The sequence below is a fragment of the Acanthaster planci genome, unplaced genomic scaffold (genome assembly GCF_054643075.1).
Source record: "Acanthaster planci isolate LZ-2023a unplaced genomic scaffold, COTS_SCS Contig16, whole genome shotgun sequence".
Taxonomy (NCBI): domain Eukaryota; kingdom Metazoa; phylum Echinodermata; class Asteroidea; order Valvatida; family Acanthasteridae; genus Acanthaster; species Acanthaster planci.
Window position 1 is genome coordinate 127,941 of NW_028257640.1, and position 23,705 is coordinate 151,645.

At 40.8% G+C, this 23,705-nt stretch overlaps 1 protein-coding gene across 1 annotated transcript in view; it reads right to left on the bottom strand.

Moving 5' to 3' along the window:
• Positions 1 to 23,705, bottom strand: part of LOC110988935 (uncharacterized) — a 67,675-nt gene that overhangs the window by 2,874 nt on the left and 41,096 nt on the right. Inside the window, exons 7-17 of the mRNA XM_087131811.1 lie at positions 23,203 to 23,502; positions 22,382 to 22,717; positions 21,891 to 22,172; positions 9,079 to 9,102; positions 7,295 to 7,567; positions 6,775 to 6,918; positions 5,948 to 5,975; positions 2,757 to 2,839; positions 2,341 to 2,550; positions 492 to 602; positions 86 to 273 (exon numbers count right to left, since the gene is read on the bottom strand). Coding sequence (XP_086987937.1) covers positions 86 to 273; positions 492 to 602; positions 2,341 to 2,550; positions 2,757 to 2,839; positions 5,948 to 5,975; positions 6,775 to 6,918; positions 7,295 to 7,567; positions 9,079 to 9,102; positions 21,891 to 22,172; positions 22,382 to 22,717; positions 23,203 to 23,502 — 1,979 coding nt within the window. The remainder of the gene's footprint in view (positions 1 to 85; positions 274 to 491; positions 603 to 2,340; positions 2,551 to 2,756; positions 2,840 to 5,947; positions 5,976 to 6,774; positions 6,919 to 7,294; positions 7,568 to 9,078; positions 9,103 to 21,890; positions 22,173 to 22,381; positions 22,718 to 23,202; positions 23,503 to 23,705) is intronic.

Below are 23,705 nucleotides of genomic sequence, written 5' to 3' on the forward strand. Positions count from 1 at the left end.
TATAAATAAGGCAACATGTAAAACCTGCCAATCACTTGAATTCAAACCATCATTTGTAAGAAATCCAAAGATAAAGCAGATTTACCTGTTGAGATGAAATGAAGGTCATTCCATCAGCAACGTCCTTGGCAAATTTCATTAGATCCTTCGAAGTCAGTGATTTACTTATGCCATGCAGGTTGCCATAGACACGCCCACCCTTGCTGCGACTGTCTCGAAGAAGATCTTTCAGATTGCCTCTGGACAGATACTCGACGATGATGTATGGTGGGTCTGATTGTCAGAAAAGGAAAATTGGAATGGGATTTACAATCTGTTGCGTCTGAAATGAAAAATTTGATCGATTCATAAATAAAAACTTCATGATTAAATGCACGAAACAGAATCAAAAAGAAAAAAAGTCTAAAAAGCAGCATGACGAAATAATGCAAAAAAATGCGTTATTTTCGATTTTGACTGTTTGAATATTCCTACGTTAGCTATGTGTTTACCTTCATCTGTGCAAAATCCTAGGAGCCTGACTACATTACAATGGTCTGGTAACTTCTTCATCAAGTCTAGCTCCTTCATAATGCCATCTTTATCAGTCTTGCTGGCGCCGTCTGTAGTAACAGTTGTTACAAAATGAATGAGTTACATAGACCATGATATTTATTATCTACAATATCGTGCAAGAATGAGCAATTAGTAAGTATTCAAACAGACAAGAATTGAAAGTCGTTGTCTTAAAAGTAATGTTCTTGAGGATCAACTAACAAACTACATCATTTTAATTTTTTTTTGGTTGACTCCTGCAAATTTAGTACCACTGGAAAGTGAATTTAGGAAGAAATTGAATGAAAAACAAGTTGTTCAATAGTTCTCAGTATAGTGAAATTATGATTTGTTTTGTTATAAAAATAGGTGTAATTAGTCCGTCTATTTTGGGGTAGACACAGGTTTAATTTTCATCAATGTATTTGAGCCACAAGGAGTCTTGTTCCTCATTGGTTCCACTTCCAGACATGCCAGAAATGGACAAAAATCTGTAAGTAAAAGTCGCGGAAGAAGTATAAAGTAAACAATATCTTTATTACGGCGAACTTTATTTATATTAAAAAAAGACACGTGTGAATGTATACAGTAACAGGGTGGTTTAGTTGGACTAAAAATGTTTAGTGATGGGTGAAAGGCTACTAAAGCATGATTTTCATGTGATATTTTGCCATCAATAATAGCTTTATACTGTGTCTGTCAGGTATCACCAGTTACTGTAAGTCTGTAAGATTTGAAGCTTTGCATGGTGGATGAGACATGAGAAATGGGTTGGCAGGTACACAATGGAATCAATCTCTTTTGGACGAGGTGTGGTTCTTAAAAGAACCGGTGAGTATAAACTCGACGTTTCGGCCAGTGTGCTCTGGCCGTCCTCTCCTGAGGGGAGATTGATTCCATGGTGTCCCGCATACCAATTTCCCATACTGTAAGTCTGTTCGTACATGGCGGGTCTTTTGATAAAAAATTTTGAAACAACGTGTGGTTTATACGCTTGTTATCTTGCTCCCCATTCACTAAGCATTAATCTGGCGCGCACACACCACAGTTTCACCCCTACCTGTTTTACATACAAAGTATGGACACTCCTTTGTTCTCCTGTGGTTAAGGAAACTTGAGGAAAATGTTCCTTTCTCTCCAGCTGGATTTTTGTTGATTATTTTCTGGACTGTTTCTATTCATTTTGGCACCACTTTGACATCGTTTCATTTCTTCCTGAAATTCCAAGCTTCCGAACAAACACCGTTTCATATATGTTTCATCAACTCTTCATGCATATTTCTGGGGATTTTTAACCGAAAATGCACATTTTTGTTACCTTTCTGTAGTTTTCACATACCAATAAATTGCTAGACGGTGCTTCAGTCGAATACCTTGAGTCATACTTCTCTTCAAAATAATGACATCACTGTTCCAAACCCGGTCGAGTCTGGCAATATATTAGGCTTAGACAAGACTATGTCACAAGACAACAAGCAAAGATGGCCGCACACTGTTGCTGAGGAAGTGGAAAGAGGCTCCGATCTTACATTATTTTCATCATACTTTACACCCAAACTTGACACAGACAAAATAGATGGTACAAACACCAATTCCTGTTCATGTTCAACACAAATGCTTCTTTAAATTGTATAGTTTGATGTACTAAAGGGCAGATTAAAATAAACATGTTGATTAAAATAACATGTTTACACTCTTTCGAATATAAAATTTGGAGGTGTCGTTTCCATGGACTTCTGTTTGCTCGAACACTTGCAATTAACTTGTCATGCACTGGCGAATGACATAAATTCTTGTGATACCAACCTTTAAGTGTCTTAACTGCTACCAAGGTGACCTCTGACCTCCCCGATACCCCCCTAGCTTCAGCTAAAAGCACCAGACCAAATGCGCCATGTCCAAGCTCCTTGATCATCTTCAATTGATCACGTGGGAATGCTTTGCATTCCCTAGTGACATTTGAGTATGTTGCAACTCCTTGGTCCCGATAAACTGGCTGTTTAATGACATCCAATTCTGGAATAAACACGACTGAATTAGTCACTACAAGTAGCTGTCAATATAATGATTTTTTCGGAAAGAGCTTAGAGGAGTTTTTTTTCGCAGCGACTTTTTAACTCCTATCATCTCGCAAACCTTCCTCGATCCGTTACAGGACCTGACCTCCCCAATTTTAACCTAATTTAATCCTGAAGATGCATATTGAATCTGTTATATCGTACCACATATTTCCTGGTAAGGTGACTGTGCATCTGTGTCTGTATATCTTGGTGACTTTGAACTTCTTGTTGCCGGACGAGGATTCCTTGGAAAGAATAATAACAAAATAATAAAAGCAAAAACAACCATGTTTATTTTGACACATTTATGAAATGTTTATGGCAAAAGATACCATACTCAGCGAATGTCCTCCCTCTTTGCCCGCTGTGCGGAGTCTCAATTTATTAGCTGCAAATATAATTCATTATATGCAAATGAGAAGTCACCTGTATGCAAACTGAAAGTCACTCGTTTGAAAATTACCTTGGACTAACTTTGGACCAACGGATTGTTATTTGCAGCATGGGGACGCCTTAGCGGGAACCACAAGCAAATTGTCACTCTGTCATAGCCTTCCAACGTGTGGACCTTTTAAATTTGCTTTTTTTAAATCGCGGGGTAATTTTGGACACGGGCAGTTTGATTGACAATAAACCGCGGAAGCGATCTCATTTACTGACACTGTTGTTAAACCAGCAGAAAAGTCGCCAAAACGCTCCCACTCCTCACCCTCGGAAAGTCGACCAGCACCGAAGAACAAGCTACCCAAGAGCCGCCCTAATGCCACAGCTCAGCGGCTCTCCTCTTTCGAGGGAGTTGCAACGCTTATTTCCAAGGAAACGTGAGTTTCAGGATCGCTGGCCAGCACAACTTTGGCATCATATGCCTTCTATCGCATTTCTTGAGTTTGTTTCGCTGTATCGGGGGCCGCTCTTGGCTGGTAGTAAGGTAGTCTTACATACCGATAAATGGGGTCGTTGTGGAGATCATTAATAAGAAACCTTCCCGTTTTTGCCACGTTGCGCCCCAGACCGACCCAGTTCTGACTTCTCTTCTTTCTTTTCTGCTAGTGTGGTTGACGATGAAATAATTATACATGTGTGCTTGTTTACGGTTAGCTGTCATCTCCAAAAACACTTACAAGACTTATCCGCCTAGCTGATCGTCATTTTAATTACTTTCGACAACAACGTCTCAGCAGTCTTTCGACAACCTCTGTGGAATATGTTCGGCAATTTTTTAGCATGGCTTTCATTAAGAGGTTTATTCCCTTCCCATATTTCCACATATAGGGCCTATACGTGGCCGGCATGAGTATTTTCCACAAACTGCAAGGATTCAAAGATCCAACAAATGTTTTTGTGGTTTCGAAATTAATGAAGGGTGCACGTAGACTCCGCCGGGAAGACAACAATCGGTTACCGATTTCTCCTTGGATCACGACTGTGTTACATGAGTACATGTATTGCTCGCTGTTTGTGCAGTGTTTACCCCAATTTGAGACAATTCTATAATGGACTATTTTCCTGACTGTACTTTTTCTGCTTTATGCTGATTACCGAATTTCCAGTAAAGTCTAGTTGTCACATTGAAAGTTCGGTGTTGCAATTTCAAGATTTAAAATGTTGCCAATCTACTAACACTTTTGCCATTCCTTCTGTTATTCTTCACTTTTGCATTTTGAAAAACAACAAGCTAGGGCCCCCTCAATGCATTTCCCCTGTGCCATCTACCAATACATCTACCGATGGATTCTTTTGTGTCCAGTTCTTATTCTGAATGACTTTTCCGCAATCCAGCAATTTTTCTGTCACATTGACAGCAGCCCCTAGACGCAGTATCAGTCCAATTCGGTGTTACGCACTAGATTTCGTAGGCTTAACTGGTACCAATAGTTGGGGCCATTCCATTTGTATTGGCTCTGCATCTTCGGCTTCACACTTTTAGATGGCCAACGCTGACATTCATATGTTTTCATGCCATGAAATGCGCGGTAAATGTTCGTTCTCTTTTCTGGTTTATACGCGCAAGTCACCCACGTGGAAATTGGAAGTTGCGCGTATGCTTATTAAAAGTCCCGTATGCTAAATACCTCGGACTAATTTTAGACCAACGTAGAGTGTTACTGCCGCATGGGGATGTCCTTTTATAAGTTGGAACCGCCGTCCAAATATGTGGACCTTTCCAAATTGCTGAAGAGGTTTCCCACCGCCACCTAAATGTTCCTCCTTTCTGTTCATATTGCAGAGGCTTCAGTCCTGTTTGGTTTCTGCAGGATGGTAATTTATGGTGGAAAGACAGCCAGCAACCCAATTCTTTTTTGAGTAAAACGTATCTCTTTTGTCGTGGAAGTATGTAGCTTGACAATAGTATAGCGCCCTCCTTAAACAAGGGGCCATACATGTGCATGTAGTCCGGACTGAATGTTCAACATAAGTGGGAAAACGGAATGTGCCGTACTGTTAGGAAAGAGATTATTTTCATGTCGGCGACAAAAGAAATCCCAAGTACATCAATATCATACATACATAGTGAAATTTGTTGAAACAATTATTACGTAATCTAACTAACAAGTGAATAGGAAATCCTACCTAGCTGGTGCATTCACAAACTGGTAGGATAGAAAACAGTAAAGACAGATACGCGAACGGTGGAAAACAGACCTCGAAGGAATCAAAGTAATGAAATGATTACACGGTCGGATTTTTATTATACAACCCGATAAGGTAGATTTTGAGTTTTCTAGTAATTGTTACAGTCTTGTACGATCTGTTCTAAGGTTGTTCCAAAGGGACTTACACCGTGAGGTAGGACTATTTTGGGAAAAAGAATTATGGTTGTAATTAAAATAATTGTTGCCTTTAGATTCATTTCTAGTTGCGTGAGAATGTACTAAAGAAATACCGTGTATGTATTTAAACATAATTTACGTAGGTTCAAATTGAACTCATAGTGTATTTTCATTCGTAACTATCATTTCCGACTATACATGCTCCACAATAGTGGGAAATTATGTGATAATAATGTTTACGGACCTTTGGGTCCCACCAAGGTTCAGGTCTTGTGTACTCATGGTTCTGGTCTAGCGTATCCGTGGTTCGGATCTGGTGTACCCATGGCTCGGACCTGGTGCACCCACAATTCTGGTCCAGTGTACCTATATCTTGCTGTTAAGTTACGATGTTTAGGGATTGCCAGTATAATCAGAGTCCAGAAAATAAATTTCTGCCTGTGACATAGCAACAAAACAGAACTGTTGTGAATGCCCCTTTTTTATTTGAGTCTGAGTATAATTAGAATTAAGTTCAATGGAACAAAACGAAACATAAACGTATTGACCAAAAGACGGGAAGGAAATACCCAGTTTACTTACCTTGCCATTTCCATTTTTTTTTGGTCCCCTGAAATCAAATAAAAACATGGGTCGGTTTCATTTCGAAGATGCTTGATTCAGAGAGCCTGTGATAATGGGGTGAGTGTAACTCCAACAATTTTATCTGAACTTCATTTGGGCTTGTAACGTCGTCATCGTTTTCATCAAGAACTACACATGTCGAAAGTAGCATTTTTTCGAATTTGATTTCATTCAGGTTATTAGGGGTCAACCTAGATAACCACATTTTTCTTTTTCATGAAGAGACACAATTGTTACTGACCCCAAACACGTACAAAACAGAATTATTGACTGGAAGGCCAAAATTCAGTTACGTCAATTGAGCTTTTCGTTTCACGAAGAGCAACACGTCCTTGTTTTTTTTTTCCAATTTAAAAGTCTCGCGCGTGAGCACGTGTGCCCCTTCCGTCTGGACAAAAGACATTGCAGAGAAGGGGCAAAAAGTTGGATAAGATGGATTTTCGATTTCAAGAACAGACAGGCATCTTTATTAATGGATCTTATAACCACCGTGTTGACTTCGATTACTTGGTTCAGGCAAAATTTTATCTCTCAAAGAATCATTTAAGGTTTTCCTACTACAGAATATATTTGTTCCATATTGGTATTTTTGCAGTTTTGAATGATTAAAACTTTCTACGGCAATTTCTCTAAAACCACAATTTCTTCAAAATCTACGTGTGGCTCTCTATGAAAACGGTTACGACGTATCCTGTTCCGAACTGACATCTTATGGGAGGTCAATGACAGGCACACACGTTTAATAAAGAATAGTTCTTAAAAAAAATAACGTTTCTTTGTCTCACCCTTGTCTTGGCTCCTGAACTTCCTCTTTGCGTAAACTCCAAGTACGATGATTATGACTAACACAACAATGATCGTGATTAAGACACCAACAATGATTATGGTGTTACCGAGCGGCAGGTTGGGTTTGGGAATGGAGATTCCCTCTGTAAGACATATGAAACAAATGACATTTCCGAGGTTGCGTTAGCGAAAGTTTTTTTTATGATTAATCATATATACAATTTCACTGATTTCTTATTATAATGTATCAAATAAGGGCTAAAGTCGACAATTTTCGGGCACAAAAGGAGGAATCATTTTTGTGTGTGAACGGAGTCTCTGGATTAGTCGATCCAAGTGGGACGGTTGGCATCCCCCTGACTTCTTTCAGATGTAAAGTTGATGTCACGGCAGCGGCCCTAACTTGAGCTGGCCGCTGCCCAAAATAATTTCTCCAAACATTCAAGAGCAATCTGTTCCCAATTTAAGAACCAAAAGTCTAGTCACAATAGTTTTCACACAGCTTGACTTCACAGCTACCTTGTTTTGCAGGTGCTGCCTCACTACACAAACCACCAATGCAGAGTTTAGCGCGGACATCTTCAATGCCACCTATAGCTCTTCGTCTTCTCGTCTGTGATACTGCACACCATTCAGAGAGTGTCACTGTCTGATCAGAATCAATACACTCTCCACATTCCTGCCAGGTGTCGTTGCCTTCATACTTGACTTCCAGCTGGATGCAACTATTCTCTACCCTCAGCCCTGTGACTTTCACAGTCCCAGCATCCGTGTTGTACTCCACAATGATTCCTAGTATTTAAGTTAATAAAGTGCATCAATATTAATCAATTCAACTCTTTACACATTTCCACCTTAATTTATAGAATCGACCTCAGATCTAAAGAAGACCACCACAGTCAACAATAAAATACATACACGGAATTTTTTTGGCATTTTTCATCCCCTCTACAAACAGGATTCTACAAATTTAGTTTTACACATATTCAAGAGTAATATTGTAAATTTCCTTTACAATGCAGCATGTAATAAAAGATATTTAAGAAATCAATAAACTGTGAAAACTTTACGAGTAACGGCTGTGCACAAGAAAAGGATATACATGTAAGTACAATTTATCTGAACTGAAATAACAGAGCACATCTCTTTGTTTTTATGTTTTAATCTTTCTCAAGGGCAGAATGGAAATTGGACAGGACAAACAAGCAAACTGAGAATCACCCAAGCATGGATGAATGCAAGAGGACAAAAGAAAAGGTCAAAAAAGATGCGGGCTGGATAAATGGGCAAGGGGTAAAGGGACTGCCTGAAAGGCATGGTTAAACTACAAAGGGATGTGAGGTGGGAAGAGATCAAAGAAAGAATACAATGGGTCACCACTTAAAGCCTCCTAACCATCATGTCTGACATGATTTTACAGGGAATAGAACCACTGGGGCACCGTAAAGATGTTGTTCGTTTCAACAGGAAGAAACTTTGAATCAAACACCTCCACACTATACAACCCCATACCCTGAACATCGAAGAGGGAAACTACTTTTTAACACTCTTTTCTTTCCCCCTTCTTTATCTGCAGAGTATACCCTGCGGGATCCAGTACTTTCCACCGTATTTTTCTTTCTTGATCTCTTCCCGCCTCACACCCCTTGGTTGCTCAACCATACCTTTCATGCAGTCCCCTACCCCTGCCCCTTTATCCAACTTACTGCAGCCTTATTGACCTTTCCTTTCGTCCTCCTGCATTCGTCCATGCTTGGTTAATTCTATGTTTGCTTGTTTGTCCTGTTCACTTTTTATTTTGCCTTTGAGAAACATTCTGCTGGAATCGAAACGTCAGGCCTTCTATATTTTGTTATTTGTATTTTAGGTCGTACTCAGCAAGCAGTTTGCAGCAGTTTTGTATTAGGTATCTTTGAAATTTGATTTAATTTAATTGTTGCATATACCCCCCCCCCGAAGGAAATTTAGCTTTGAACTTTCTAAAGCACACTGCCGAACACATTAGTATTCCACAGTTGAAACAAGATTTGTTTTAATACTAAAAATATTATTGGGCTTTCAATGTTATGCCAGAAGCCACTGGTAACATCTGAATAACTTGCCTACAACTAGAAATAACACGCTCAGACATGGCCACATGTGGTTGCTTCATTCTGTAGTGTTCTCATCTAGTGAGTGTGCGCCTCAGTTCTAGTCACGCTAATACTGGAAATCTTGACCTGGTCAACTAACCGCTGTGACTATAAAATGCGCAGGACAGTAAATATATATTACATGTGAATATAAAAACAGTGAGAGGTTACCTGTGTCTGGGCCGGGAGGGTTTGCTGCAAAAAGCAAAGCACAAAAAAAAATTAACTCAGCTTATTTTATATATATATAAACGCAAACGGTAGAAATAGAAAGATAAAATGACTTCAAAGGACAATCCCCTACATCTTACCATACATGTATAACGGTATATATTTACATGCACTGTACATATTCAGTAAATACCATTCCACGGTGTCAGCTGTCTACGTTGGCATATAAGCGCCGATGATTTTAAACAGGTATTTCTGTTAGACTGCTTCCCGAGTTCCATTGTGTATCTCCAAACATACCCAAACATGAACAAACACTTGCATCCACAAAAATGTGCTTTGTGTATAAGAGAGTGTATATGAGAAATATGTACATGTGTATTTACATAACATAATTCATTCCTCTACCTTAGCAGTTGACTGGTATAATTCCAGCATGCTAGTAATTCTAGTAAAAGCTGCTTCATTCTAGGAAAAAATTCTTTCACTTGTCCTGCAAGCCAGTAACGAAACACCTTTCTGTGCGAAAAATTTATATTTATAAAGATGAATAAACTTAAGCTTTTGTCTTTTATTTATTATTAATTATAGCAATTTTAAATCCTCAACTAAAGTTTCACTTAAGTTTTGAAATTAACAGCATGACTCCACGGTAACGGTTAAGGCAGTGGGAGCTAGTTTTGGTAATCTGTATCAAGGGGGCAGGTGCAAATTCTTGCAGGATAGTGAAAAAATGGTTAAATTGCCTGGTAGGTTAGTTTAATTAAAAAGCTTTATGTAGAGCCTGTTCATCGGTGCAATACTGCATTTCAATGTGCTTCATGCACACAAATTCTGTTGAAACTTCAGAGAGAATTTAATAAGGAGGTAGAAAACGAAATGTTTGAAAACCTAACAGTTTGAACCCCAAAATTGATTGGGTTGGGACTTGACGGTGAGCTCTCGAAGTGGTAGGGGCGCTCTATAACCGAGCTACATGTACATGTATTCAACATGTACCGTAAATATACATGTATATGTGTCACGTATGTTAAGTGGTTAGGCTCTCATCTGAAGATCCAATACCATGTAGACTTTTTCAGGATATAAATCCGACAGCCAAAAATATTTCAAAAGGTTCTACATGTACTTCCTTGTGCCAGTGCATTAATCATGTTAACTGAACAATAGTAACAGCCTGCAATTGTATACTTATCCTTCAAGTCCTTCAATTAAATGGATGGGACTTTCCCTCAAAATCCAAAGTTCAGTGCTTTTCTTTTCAAATGAAGTTGCATGCAGCCAAGCATTTCCTTGTTTTCCTAGTTTGCACACACAGTAGACTTTAAACCTGCACTTAAGGACAGGCCATAAAATTGAAGTTCTTTTACGGTTAGGTAATGCACCAGGGTTGGCTAGATTATTTTAACATGCCATGCTTGCAAATGTTCTTTTATTTTTCTGTAGCAATCTCTTTTCATTTGTGGCCTTCAATTGAAAGAAAAAATATGATAAGACCGATAACAATACCACTGAAACAATTTATTTGAGAAACCATGTGGGATTTTTCCTATTAAGGGTATTTAATTGAATTTCAGTCACCAAATTTCCTGTAATTTATTTCAATTATCTAAAAAAATGAAATCTAAACTGAAAGTCATAAAATGTGTTTTGCTACATTTATGTCCATTGAAAAAGTGTAAACACGAGGAACTAACAGTTCCTAAAATCAGTAGGGTCTACAACGCAACTTTTTTTTTCTCTTTAGGTTGCACCTGGAACGGAAACTTACTGTACATTAATAAAAAAACTTGCAAATTTAGTACATTTCAGCCAGAGGAATTTCCATTTCAATCTACAGCCATGCCATTTGGTCAAGTTGCACTGTACATGTACCATGATCATATAGCTTACAAATCACAAGAATGGTAAGAAACGGCCGTTTAAAATGTAAGGTTTGGCTATATATTTCCTGTTTCCTTTTCCAGCTGTACGTTTCATTAATTCAGACCACCAATCAAAGACCGTTAATCTCAATATACATGTACCACATACGGTATTTCCACTTTTTGGAAACACCAACTTCTTTAATGTGAATCGAAGGCATTTTCACTTGTTACCAACACTTACATTAATATTCAATATTCAGTGAATGAATGCACACCGTATACCTACTTCAGAGTTCAAGATAGAGAAAGAGACAAACTCGAGAATGCCACTTTACAGTGCATGTAAATGTCAGAGTACGCAGCGCCTCAAATGTGTATTAACATATACGTTTACAACTACATGTAAGGATGCATGTACATGCACAGTAATACTTAACGTATGAACCTCGATGTTCAACGTGTTCCGTAAGTCAGGGGCTCCGTATTCAAACACAAAGACGTTCCAAATTGGGTACATCATAAACTTACACGAAGAAAGTATATGTGATCCAATTGATTGACATGCCCCAAGATCGTCAAACATGCACGGCACAAACTGGATGAACAAATGCAGGGCGCCGGGTGAATAGGTAGTGATGGTGGGGTACTGACTGCCCATGCGCCTAAAAGTTACACACAGCTACGTGAGAGCTGAAGTTTCGCAGGGTTTATATCAAAATTGTTAACAAACATTTCCAAAGCTAATTTCATGAAATTTGAAGATAGAATATCTACTAACACTGTGCAGACGTCTTCTTTATGAGCAGAACTTGGATTTATTTTATCATGGCTTTCATTTCTTCTGAAGAAGACTTAAGAAATGGAATTTGAGACACCCCTATTTTAGCGATTTCGTTACGTTTCTCCAAAACAAGTAATCGCAAATTTCCTCAAATTTTTATGTGAAAATAATTTTTTTCATATCAAAGTTCCTTGATGAATTGCAAGTTAAAGACTTTCTCCAACAGCTGTAAATGCTGCATATGTACGCATTGCGAGGTTTCCACGGCAGGTGAGTATACTTCTGAGTAATTTTTTTCCCCGCGCTATTCTTTCTGCCTCTTTAACTGTGCAAATTGCTTATACTATTATAGGTGCACTGCAACCAGGTTCAGTCATAGTGTGCAGCATCGTTCAGCGAAATCTCTGATCTGACTTCACACGTCTTAATTTCAGTGGAAATTTGTGATTGCATTAGCAGTAGTAGCTGGAATCTATATTTTTCGCCTAAAAGGTCGACCAATGGCAGCAAACGGGTCACGTACGCTTCTTTAAATCCATAGATCTGAAGGCGCATGTTACATACATGTTCGTATACGTGTGTTTGTGCACGCACATGTACGTGTACATTTACCATGTGTTTGTACATGGTCGTGCATGCATTTTTCTAATTCCGATGCCAAGATGTTTAGCATTCAAATTGGACACGCAAGACGGACTTTAGCCTTTGTGTTCATATAGGAGTCATAAACTGTACACGTGTACTTATTGCGTGGAATCACTTATCACTTTGATGTGCAGGTAATGGTGCTTGGTTTTGAGAGTGTTCATTCGCAAAACACGTACATGGGTAGTGCATATTCCAGTAAACATACCAACCTATGGCCATCCCCCTGCTTTTTGTTAATCGTTTCCAAAATTGTATGATCGATCAACGTATTTTATCTCAGATATTTTTCAGTATGCCAGGAACATTAAGATTACCCAAACCCAGAAACAAATTGTTGGAGTATGTGAATGAACTCTTCAAGCATGATTTCAAGCAACCTTAAGTTAATCCTCTAGTTGATCCTTACTAGAAAATGATGCAATTCATTTATAACCAGTTTCATATTTTTTCTCTCTTTCAGCTAACACACCCATAAGTATCCAGTGATCCTTTAAAAATTTGATGGATTGTCCTCTGAATTGGATTTCAGCCAAGCAAAAGATACTGCAGATGGAGTTGTGGCGAGCTAAATAGAAATGTGCACTGAGTTGTTCCATTCTTACAGACACACACTGTTACACATACTGTTTAAGATGTAAATGTATTTGCAAAGACACACTCAGCTGCAAGAAATGTTGAACTTCAAAATGTGTACACTTTGTTGCAGGGGAGCCACTCTAAGTTGTCTTTTTTGGGTATTATTGCAAGAAACTCAACCAAAGTTCACATTTTATTAAGCACAAGTTTGTAACCAGCATGTGAAGAACAACTTCAGTACTTTTATATGTACGTACGGCGATGATACCCAGCTCTATTTATCTTTCAAACCTGGAACTAGCGCCAGTGATGCTGCTGCGAAACGCAAGATTGAACATTGTACAGCTGATATTGAACAACGGATGATTACAAATAAACCAAATTCATTCTCGGCTAAAGTAAATGATTAAGTTATTCCCCTAGTCTGAACACCATAATTGCCTGTCGTCCTGTAGGTTCCCCTTGGAGGACTTTACTAGAATTGCAACATGACGTTTGGCATGTGTAAAATTAGTACCACCGAGGTGAGCTGTTTTGTGTTCAGCATGCCCCATCATTATTTGCAAATCAAGCACCTTCGTTGTGGATTAGCTTATACCTGTATTAAAATGGGGGTTCCTTCCACTGTTATTTGGTTTCTGTAGAAACTTTCATCAAGTATTCATTATAGATGGGGGATGAGTGCTGGAAATGCAGCTGTCAGCTTGCTAGAAAATATGGGACCGGTAACATTCTTTTTTGGGGGGGGATTACTAATTGCCTACTCATAATGTTTCAAACTAAGTGCTTTACCCCATCCTTCAATGTGAAAATAAATTTGGGAACTGACGGAGTTAGTTCGTTGACCCATAATTTCATTTCTTTCAGGGTAACTGAGCTAAGGGGGATTCCACACCTTGACCCCTACCAGCCTTACATGCACTGGTGAATTCAAAATTGAATGTTTTCTAATAGTAACTGACCAATTAGGAAATTTTTCATGAGTAAAGAATCTTCATTGCCCTGCCCCGGCCCCCAGAAAGGAAGTGCGCCAAAAGGGGCAACATGTCTCAATCCCCCGATAAGTCAGCGATCATGATCTGTCTAGACCCCCCCCCGCGTCTTTAAAAATGTAACAACCCCTTGACGCGTTTTCTGGCCATCTGTTTTAAGCGGATTATATTGTACTTAAACCCACACGGAACAACATAAACGAAATTCATTATTAAACACCATTCATCAAACACGTCCACCTTAATACCATTATGAACTTCGTCCCTGTCAAATGAGAGTATTGATTCCAGTTACGGTTTCCAAATTAACACATCCTCTTTCTATAACGCAAGAGGAAATAGTATTCAAGTAAATATTCAATAAGTAGAATTGACTTTCGAAGCAAAATGGCTTCCTCCAAGCGTTTTTAGATAAACAAAAACATCAATGATTTTAAAGGACCGTTTTCTCGTAAAATTGCAAATACGTTGGAAATGAAATGTGTATAAAATATGTTTTATTGATCTTACGCGGTCTGATTTTTTTTCACAAAAAACTTATTTTCATATAAAACTTTGCGATTACAGATGAAGGGTTAGAGTGGAGGTTTCTGGTTCAAAGCTTCAGCAAAAGTTATTGTAAATCCGCTTTTCTATATTTTCTAATAGACAAATATTTTCTAATAAACTAATATTTTCTTAGAACAATGCCAGCTTTTGCGCCTCTTCTTTTATAACATCGTTCGCTGTGCGTTGTCTGCTTACGAGAAAAATAGCTTGGCCTCCTTCCAAACGGTACTGAGCATGCGCAGTTCAATCAAACTAAATCTCCGTTGCGGCAATGGGACGTGATTATACGTGCGGTGGGGATACTTACGGCCGCACAACCACCTGGTATCAGCAAACGCAACAAACTTGACTGTGGTATACTTTGTTAGTAGTAATTTCGGAAAGCCTTTGTGTTTGCACGGGTACGCCGAGCTGTTGACTGGAAACTACAGGAATGAGGGAACGTCGTGCGTGCTTGCAAAGGGCACAATATCAGTGGAGCTGTCTGCAGGTGCGAGAAGATTATGTGTCGGAGGTGGATCTCGGTTTGTTAGCACCACACCAACCACGTGCCGGGGCTGTGGAGCTCTGGATAGGGTATCGGGTAAAACATTTTGTGTGTCTGGGCGATACATGGCATCTAACGAGATGTCCCGTAAGCGAATGACCGAAAATGCGAGGAGCCTTTTCTAGTTGGATCTGCGAAACAGCCAGCACAAGCCATGGCGGTCAGTCACTACACAAAAATGGTGACCTTTGATATATCGGCCAAACAATGGCAAAGGCCCAAACCAAGGCCCAAGCAGTCTTTCTCTGTTGCGCTATAATCCCTTTTAGCACTGGAGACAGCTTAGCTGGCGAAGGTCGTTGTGCGTAGCCCATTTTCTTGTCTCTGGAGGACACACTTGCATAAAACAGAAGCAAGATCAAAGGCAATCGAGCAGGCTGAACAAGAAGAATACGCAGCCGTCATAGCTAATGTGGGTGAAAGAAACAGAAAAACTTCGCTGATAAAAGAATACATCAAATCTCTACCAACCCCGATCACTGATGAGTCCAGGTCAACGTCACCTGCAGCGACACCAGACGCTCCGCGGACAGAAGATAATAGGACTAGTATTACACCACCAGCACTGAAACAAAGTTGCCAATCGCCAATGCAGAAACTCCACTCAACAATCTCACAAAACATTTGTTGCGCAGAATTCGCCTACCGACACGAAAGCAAGGTGGCTTTATGTGCGATCCATAAGTATCCTCGATGGAAACACGCCTTTGAAAAATTGACTGAACAGAGGGGTATCCCACGCTCAGAGAGGCTGTACTATTTCCAAAGGTACCTGGGTTGAGGTACGAGGGAGGCAGTAGAGGGCTACTTTTTCCTGTCTTCAGATGGCTCATTCGTCGAGGCAAAGGAACTTCTTCAGAAGAGATTTGGTAATCCGTTTGTTATTGCAAATGCTTTCCGTGATACCTGGAGTCCGGGCCCAAGATTTCTCTACGTGATGGCACAGAAATGTGGAACCTTGCTGACTTTCTTGGTTAGCGCCAAGTAGCTATGGGGACTATAGACAGTTTACAAGTACTTGACGATGGAAGACAAAACCGAACAGTGCTTCCCGAACTCCCAGATTGGGTAGTCAAGAAGGGGGCCGGACAGGCTGTGGAGTTCAAAGAAAAACAAAAGTACCGTCCATTTAGTGACTTTATGAAGTTCATGCAAAGGCAGGCCAAGATCGCCCTACAACGACTCAAAGGGCAAGATAAAACAAACGAACGAAGGGGCAAAGGAAAAGAACCTCTGGAGTGAGTTCCTTCTCATCCAGTGCGAAGGAGGCTTATAACAACAACACAGGAAAAAAAGTCAAGATCAGAAGTCCTTCCATTGCTGTAACAAGAATCACAACTTGCGTGACTGTGCGGAATTCCTTCAGCAACCACTGGAGGAACGCAAGGCCTTTGCTACGAAAATGAGGCTTTTAAACTATTCACCTCAGTGGAACGAACAATTACTGTAAAAGTTCAACGATTTTTCCAGTGTGGATCTATCATCGCGGTACTACTGGACTAGAAAGACTGGTGTACGTACTCTTGGACACCCAGTTTGATACAACATTCATCTTGGAAAAGACACGCAATGTATTGTATCGTGAGGGTGTCAAGGTGTATCATTGTTTGCAGAGGATCAACAGGTAGCAAGCAGGAAGATAGACGGGCTGTTGGTGCGTGGATTTGACAGTAGTGTCTTAATTTCACTTCCAGAAGCATACTCAAGAGAAATGCAGCCAATCCTTCTCACATTCCAACCTCAGAGATGGCCTTGAAATAAGCAACTCACGCCCTTGGCTGACTACGAAGTCAGTATTCTCATTGTTTATAACTGTCCACGTGCACTTGCGCCGCGTGACGTCATTGCTTCCGTCTCCCAGGCCATACAGTCAGAGGGCTGACCTTAGCTGGGCCATTGTTGGCATTGTAGACCTCAACCAGTGCAACTGCGATCCTATCGGTGTCTGTCACAAAGTGTTTGTCCACGATGTACCATTTTCCACAGGGGAAGGTCCTCAAGGCTGCACCGAGAAGAATGTTGACAAAATTCAGATCTCCTTTAGAAATCACTTAAAGAAGATTGTCAACCATGCGAATTTGCACAGATGATGGAGCTTTACTTTTCTGAGAGAAAGTCGGAAGAGACTGCTATGGCCCAAGACCGCAAATTCTTGACCATGACGGAGGAAGGAATTTATTAAAACGCAATGGTCACGTTGTCATGCCATTGCCCTTCAGACCAGTAAGACTCAAGCACTTCATCGTCATAGACAGCTCAAAGGCTGGCTCAAGAAGAACTCAAAGTATCATGAACAGTACATTGCCTTCATCAATAACATCATCCAGGGTGGATACACAGAGAAGGTTCCTGAATCAAAGCTTCAAGGCCACGATCACTGTCTAGGGTATATACCAACCATGGTTTCTACCATCCTAAAAAGAAACCTGAGAAAATTAGAGTCATCTTTGACTACAGTGAAAAAAATGAAGGGAAGTCATTAAAAGATTATCTTCGACAGGGTCCTGACCTGACAAACAAGCTCGTGGGCGTCCTCTGTTGGCTTTAACAACAGCCAGTTGCGTTCATATGCGATATACAGCAATTGTTCTATCAGTTCTATGTGATGCCAGATCACCGGAGGTACCTTCGATTCTTGTGGTGGGCAAAGGGCGACATTGAGGATGAGCCACAGGAGTATCAGATGAATTTCCATTTGTTTGGCGCTGCTTCCTCCCCCTGTTACACGGATTTCGGTCCGAAACAAATGGCGAACCTCTATGAAACGGAATGTGGTTCTCCATCTGCGGATATCTCTTCTATATGGACGATGGATCAAAATCCGTCCCCATCAATGAAAAAGCCATTGATTTGACAAAGAAGACCAAGGAGGAGTGGATTGCGTTTGCATACGTTCGTCTTAATTTTCAGGGAATAGATTGAAGCCAACTCCGCAAAGGACCATACCAAAGTACTCAAGGACCTTGGCTTGCATAACGACACACTTCCCATTGAGAGAGCATGCGGGATACACTGATGTATCGAATCTGACACATTTCAGTTCGGTATCGTTCTGAACGACCAACCACTCACAACAATTAGTTCTGTGTATGATCCCCTCAGATTTGTGGGTCCTATTCTGTTGGTGGGTAAACAAATACTTCCGATGTTCTGCAGAGGTCAGGCGGGGTGGGAAGATCCTCTTCCTGAATCTATACGATGTTGCCAGACGATTTTGGTCTTGTTGAATCAGTAGAAATCCATCATTTCTCCGATGCGAGTACCAGAGGCTATGCCCAATGTTCATACTTGCTACTAACAGATGACCCGCCGAGAGTATAATGCAGCCTCATCATGGGAAAATGTAGAGTCTGTCCTCTGAAGTCAATTACTGTCCTACACCTCGAGCTAAGTGCTGCGGTTGTCTCTGTTCGTATCAATGCTCTGCTACAGAAAGCGTTTGATTATGAGAATGTCCATGATGGTTTCTGGACTGATAGTAATATAGTGTTGGGATACACTGCTAATGATGCACAAAGGTCCCATGTTTTTGTAGCAAACAGTGTGCCAAGCATCAGAGATCACACGAAAATTTCTCAACGGAGACACGTTGCAACTGATGTCAACTCAGCTGATGATGGATCAAGGGGATCGGAGTTAAGGGATTGATGACCAATTTAAAATGGATTGTTGGACCAGACTTTCTGCGGGAAAGAGTGGTTCCTGTAGTGATTGAAGTCAGCAGACCAAGCATTTCCTCAGAGGATCATGAGGTGAAGAAGGTAAAGAGCTTTACTACTAAGACTGCGAAGCAGGCATTCGAGCTCGCACGTCTTCCGCGCTTTTTGCGAATAGCATAAAGTGGAGAGGGCTGTTGCAACTTGTCTCCAGTTCGACTCTCTTTTGATGACACGTTCCATAAAGAAAACACAGGAATCAAATCCGGACCAGACCCAACATAGGAGCGGAAGACTACCCTACAAACCTGTAATGGTCGAGAACCTGCATCAGGTAGAACTTGAAATCCTGAAGTTGGTGCAGGAAGAGGCCTTTGGAGAGGAAATAAAGATCTCTGAATATTTCAAGGTTGACAGTGATTACCCAAGTAGACAAAGGGTTTGAGAGCACAAGAAGGCCACGAAGACCACTAGTGCTCTATACAAGCTGGATCCGTTTCTTGATGCTGACAGTGTCCTGCGAGTAGGAGGACGTGTCAGAAGAGCAGGCTTTCCTTCCCAGTCCAAAAATTCAGCATTTTTGCCCAGAAAGCATCACACCACTCAACTAAGCATGCGACATTGTCATAAGCAAGCTCAACATCACAGTTGAGGCATGACGATAACCAGACCCGTATGAATGGCTGGTGGATCATTGGCTGCAGCTCAGCCGTGTAATACTACATATCGAAGTGTGTCAGGTGCAGGAGGCTGTTTGCCCAGGTTGAGCAGCAGAAAATGGCAGACTTGTCAACATACCGCATTGAACTTCGAACTCATACGTACAACCCAAGAAGTGCTGCTGCTACACTGTCCGCCATGGACCATCAGACCTGACATCCGGAAAGTCATTCAGTAGGGAGTCTATAAATTGGAGATCATCGCCTGCGAGGACAAGTTGGTCAAGGCTTTGGTCTAGGCGTGAAGAAGTTCAGCTGATTTGTCCTGTGTGGCATATGGGCTGAAGTACCCATCACATCACGGTTACTCGTGAAGTCAAGTCCAAAGCAGGATAGGGGTCCGCAGGCAGTGGACCTTGTGTAGGCGGAGGGCTGCATCTGTGCTACCATCACGGACTCGTGTGCTCAGCTCAAAACCATCCACGACGACTAGTGTCTCCTTACCTGTTGGGCCTGGAGGGAGACCAAGTTCATCACAGAGATCTTCTGTAATCAAGGACAGGATGGAATCGGTGTCTATGAGAGCAATAGCAGTGCGGCTGTTGACTATGATTACTCCCACCAATGGTCCATATCCGCAATTCCTTTAGGAATGCAGAAAGTTCACTTTATTCAGCCGCTATAGCTTGTCGCTGGCTTTGGACGGCTGCGGAGCTGCTAGCTTAGCAGGTGGCTGGGGGTGTAATGGACACTCTTGCACCTATGTCAAATTTGTTTGCATCGGAGCACATACTTGTGTACTGCCCGGGTCGACTCAGTCGGGGAGGTCGGGCACGTCTGTTCGGTGTTGTCTGTGGTTTGTTTCGTGACAAGGATGACCTGCCTGGAGAGGACAAAGTTTGGTTGAGCGTGTATGGTGCCGCTGGGTTGTTCCTGGGGCTGCTTCGGGAAGCTTCATTGTTCGATCGTTGGTGTAGCAAGTATTTGTCTGCAGTCGGACCGATTTTGGACACCGTTTTGAACTTACGCTTTCGCAGCTTTAAGCGAAGTGTATTATTGCGTAGAGTAAATAAAACTGGTCCATCATGATGAGGTTAACCTTTGGAACCCCAGCTGTTGCTTTCTCTGTTTGTAGCCATTTGAAGAAGTTGTGTTTAAGTCAATTTGAATGGCCTTCGAAAGTTTCCTCGCCCTTCTTGATGTCCGACTTTTTCACAGATGCAAGAATTACGTTAAAGCTTTGAGTAGCCATCAGTATTGACTGCAAGCAATCTAATGATCTCTGTGAGTAATACCGTATGTACATACCTGTAAGTACCGGTATGGTATTTCTCACAGAGAACGTAAAATGTACACAACAGATATGAAAATGTAAAAACCATGTGAAAACCCGCATCATCTCTTTTATTCAATAATCCTATCTAAAGTTCCATATTTGTATTCTTTAATCAAAGTTCTGAATTAATAACAACTTACTTTTGCGAAAATATTTCTTTACGTTTACACATATACATAGGCAGAAATCATGCACATGCGCATGACACTGCATGTTCTTCGTGCACGCACCATCTGTGGTGGCACTGTGTCATTTTTTTGCAACTTTGCAGCACGTCGTCTAAAATATGGCCAAATCATATTTAGTATTACAAAGGACTCATAAATCACATTCTCCCGCTAGCTTTCTGAATAAAGGAGATGGGAACCTTCTCGGGAAAGCCTGTGTGTGTCATTTTGCGTGGCCACTCGCAGAATTTTTTTTTCCACATGGCCAGATTCCAAGGGGAGGGAAGCTTTGCCTATTTATTGGAGGTCAGTATTACCTATCTGCTAGGCGCCAGCCAGAAGGCTCGAGACACGCTGTCAATGATAAGAAGCAGTGACTAAGTGGCTTGTAGTAATTAACTGTTTATTGGGTCTTGGTTAGAGTGGAAGCAGTCTAGATCGTAAGGTGTTAGCCCTTGGCTGAGAGCTAGTGGTACGGTGATTTGTTGTGGATTGCGCGCCGTCTGTGAACACCGTCGGTGGGGTGGCGGCTGGGTTGCGATCCTGGTCTCATTGAACTGGCTTGCCTTGAAGGTTACTGGGAGCGCTCTGGTTCCTGTAAGGGTTATTATCCCCTGGATTGATCGACCCTGGGTAATGAGGGTTATTATCCTTTGTTTGATTAACACTCCACGTAGGTTATCACTGCTTGCTAGTAGTGTGTATCGTTGGCAATATTCTGGTTTATGTTAGAGTTTACCACGTGAGGCTTATTGAATTGCTTTGTGAGGTGTATTGTATAAATAAACCTTGTGTTTGATATGCCTCGTTGATTTATTTTTGAAATAAACAAAGGATCCTCTCAAAAAACAAGAGGTAGCACAACAAGCAACGAACAACAAACATAGAATAAAAATAAAAACCTTGCTAGATCAAATACTGAACAAAACTTTAAACCTCAACAGGGACAATATCAGCTAATAATTTTAATTTTATTTCTAAAAGGAAAGCAGTATGTAACTGATAGAGGAAAAATAGATTGTACAGTACTTACGCAATGTATACCCCTTAATGCTGGCATATTTGTTGTTTTCACCGATGATATTGCTGGCATACACCCTGATCTCATACTTGGTGTACTTATCGAGACCAGTTGCTGTGGAGGTGGTTCTCCCACCTGTCTGATCAGAGAAGACCTCTTTAGAATCTGATGTCTTCAGGTAGCTGACACGGAATGATTGCTCCTCACCACCATCAAACCCTCCTGACCATACCACAGTCAGAGAAGCTGCTGTCCGATTAGTGATCTTAACTCCTCCGGGCATGTCTGGTAATCCTGTGATAAGCAAACAGATGCTTGGATTAGACAAACGTCTTTCTCTCTGAAACACAGAGCAACATAAATAAACAGGGTGTAAAACGTAATTTAATTTCTGGTGTATTTCATTTGGGATCAAAATGGAACAAAAATCAGGTCTAAAATCTCAAATCTGAGCAGAATACGCGAATTTAAATCATGTGTATGAGATTTTGCAGCTCTCTTACTTGTTCCAATGAGAATAATTTCCATTTTGTCTTCTTTCCCAATTCCGTTCGAGCTGTCACAGATATACACTCCATAGTCCACCTGTGAATCCACTTTTTTGATGGTCAAATTGCTGGTGACTTCATATCCGTAAACTTCATCTCCATCAGACACCTCCATTGCCACAATGAACTTGGAAGAGTTAGATCTGGAGCTATTACCAATGTCAGTGCCATTTGTGTCATACCATACCATAACTGGCTCAGGATTGCCTCTTGCAATACAGGTCAATACAACATCAGTTCGATCATTAGCACCTTCCATATTATCTGCCTTGTTGGTGATATTCACTTCATCTGTTGGTGAAGCCATTCCACATAATTTAAGGAATCAATACTATATATAACCATAACTATCTAACATGAATGGAAATAAATACCACCTGTAAAATACATGTACATACCAGTACGTGTGTGTCAGTAAATCTACACCAGGGGTAGTAAGGAAAAACGACGAAAAGGTGGAGATTCTTTGATTCGAAAATGCGAGGACGCGCAGCATTTCTTACGGTGTTTGACGTTGTTATTTAATGTCACAAGTGCTTTTCCTTTGTTTATCACAACGCTTATGAAGAATGTCCACACTCTACATTCTTAAAAGTTCCTTTTAAGAATCTCCACTTTTTCGTCGTTTCTCCTTAACACCGCTGGCGTAGATTATTTTTACAGCGAAAAATGTCGAAAATGAACGCAGTAAAATGTTGACACACGTACATTATATTGAAGTCGTAAGTTTCCATTGACCTGCGAAAGTCCAGTGATATGAAAAAGGGTGAACTTACAATGCACGATAACGGTAACTTCAGATGACACTGCATCATAGGTACCATCAGGTATTCCATTGTTGGCTTTGCATCTGTAGTTCCCAGCTTGCTGCCTCTTAATGTTACTCAGAGTCAAGTTACTGATTCCATTCCTATATACTGACAGATCAGGTGTTGGTCCAATACCAGGACCTTGTTTCTCCCAGATGATAGTTGATGGATTGGGATTTGCGTCCAGTGAGCAGGTTAGCAATACTTCACCTCCTTCAAGGACGGGGTTTAAAGGAGACTGTGATGGTGGGGAAAATGTAGGGGCATCTGAAAGTTTCAAAAACAGAAAGTATTACTATGGGCATGATATGGAACTCATGCCATTGGACCCAACATCTAAATAACAAAACAAAAGTTGTGCAAAAACTTGACACTTATGTAAACAGCATCTCATAAACATCATCACCTAACTCTAGCAGGTGACCCTATTAAGATTTGCGGCATTTGTTCAAGGTGAGCAAAATTCAGGC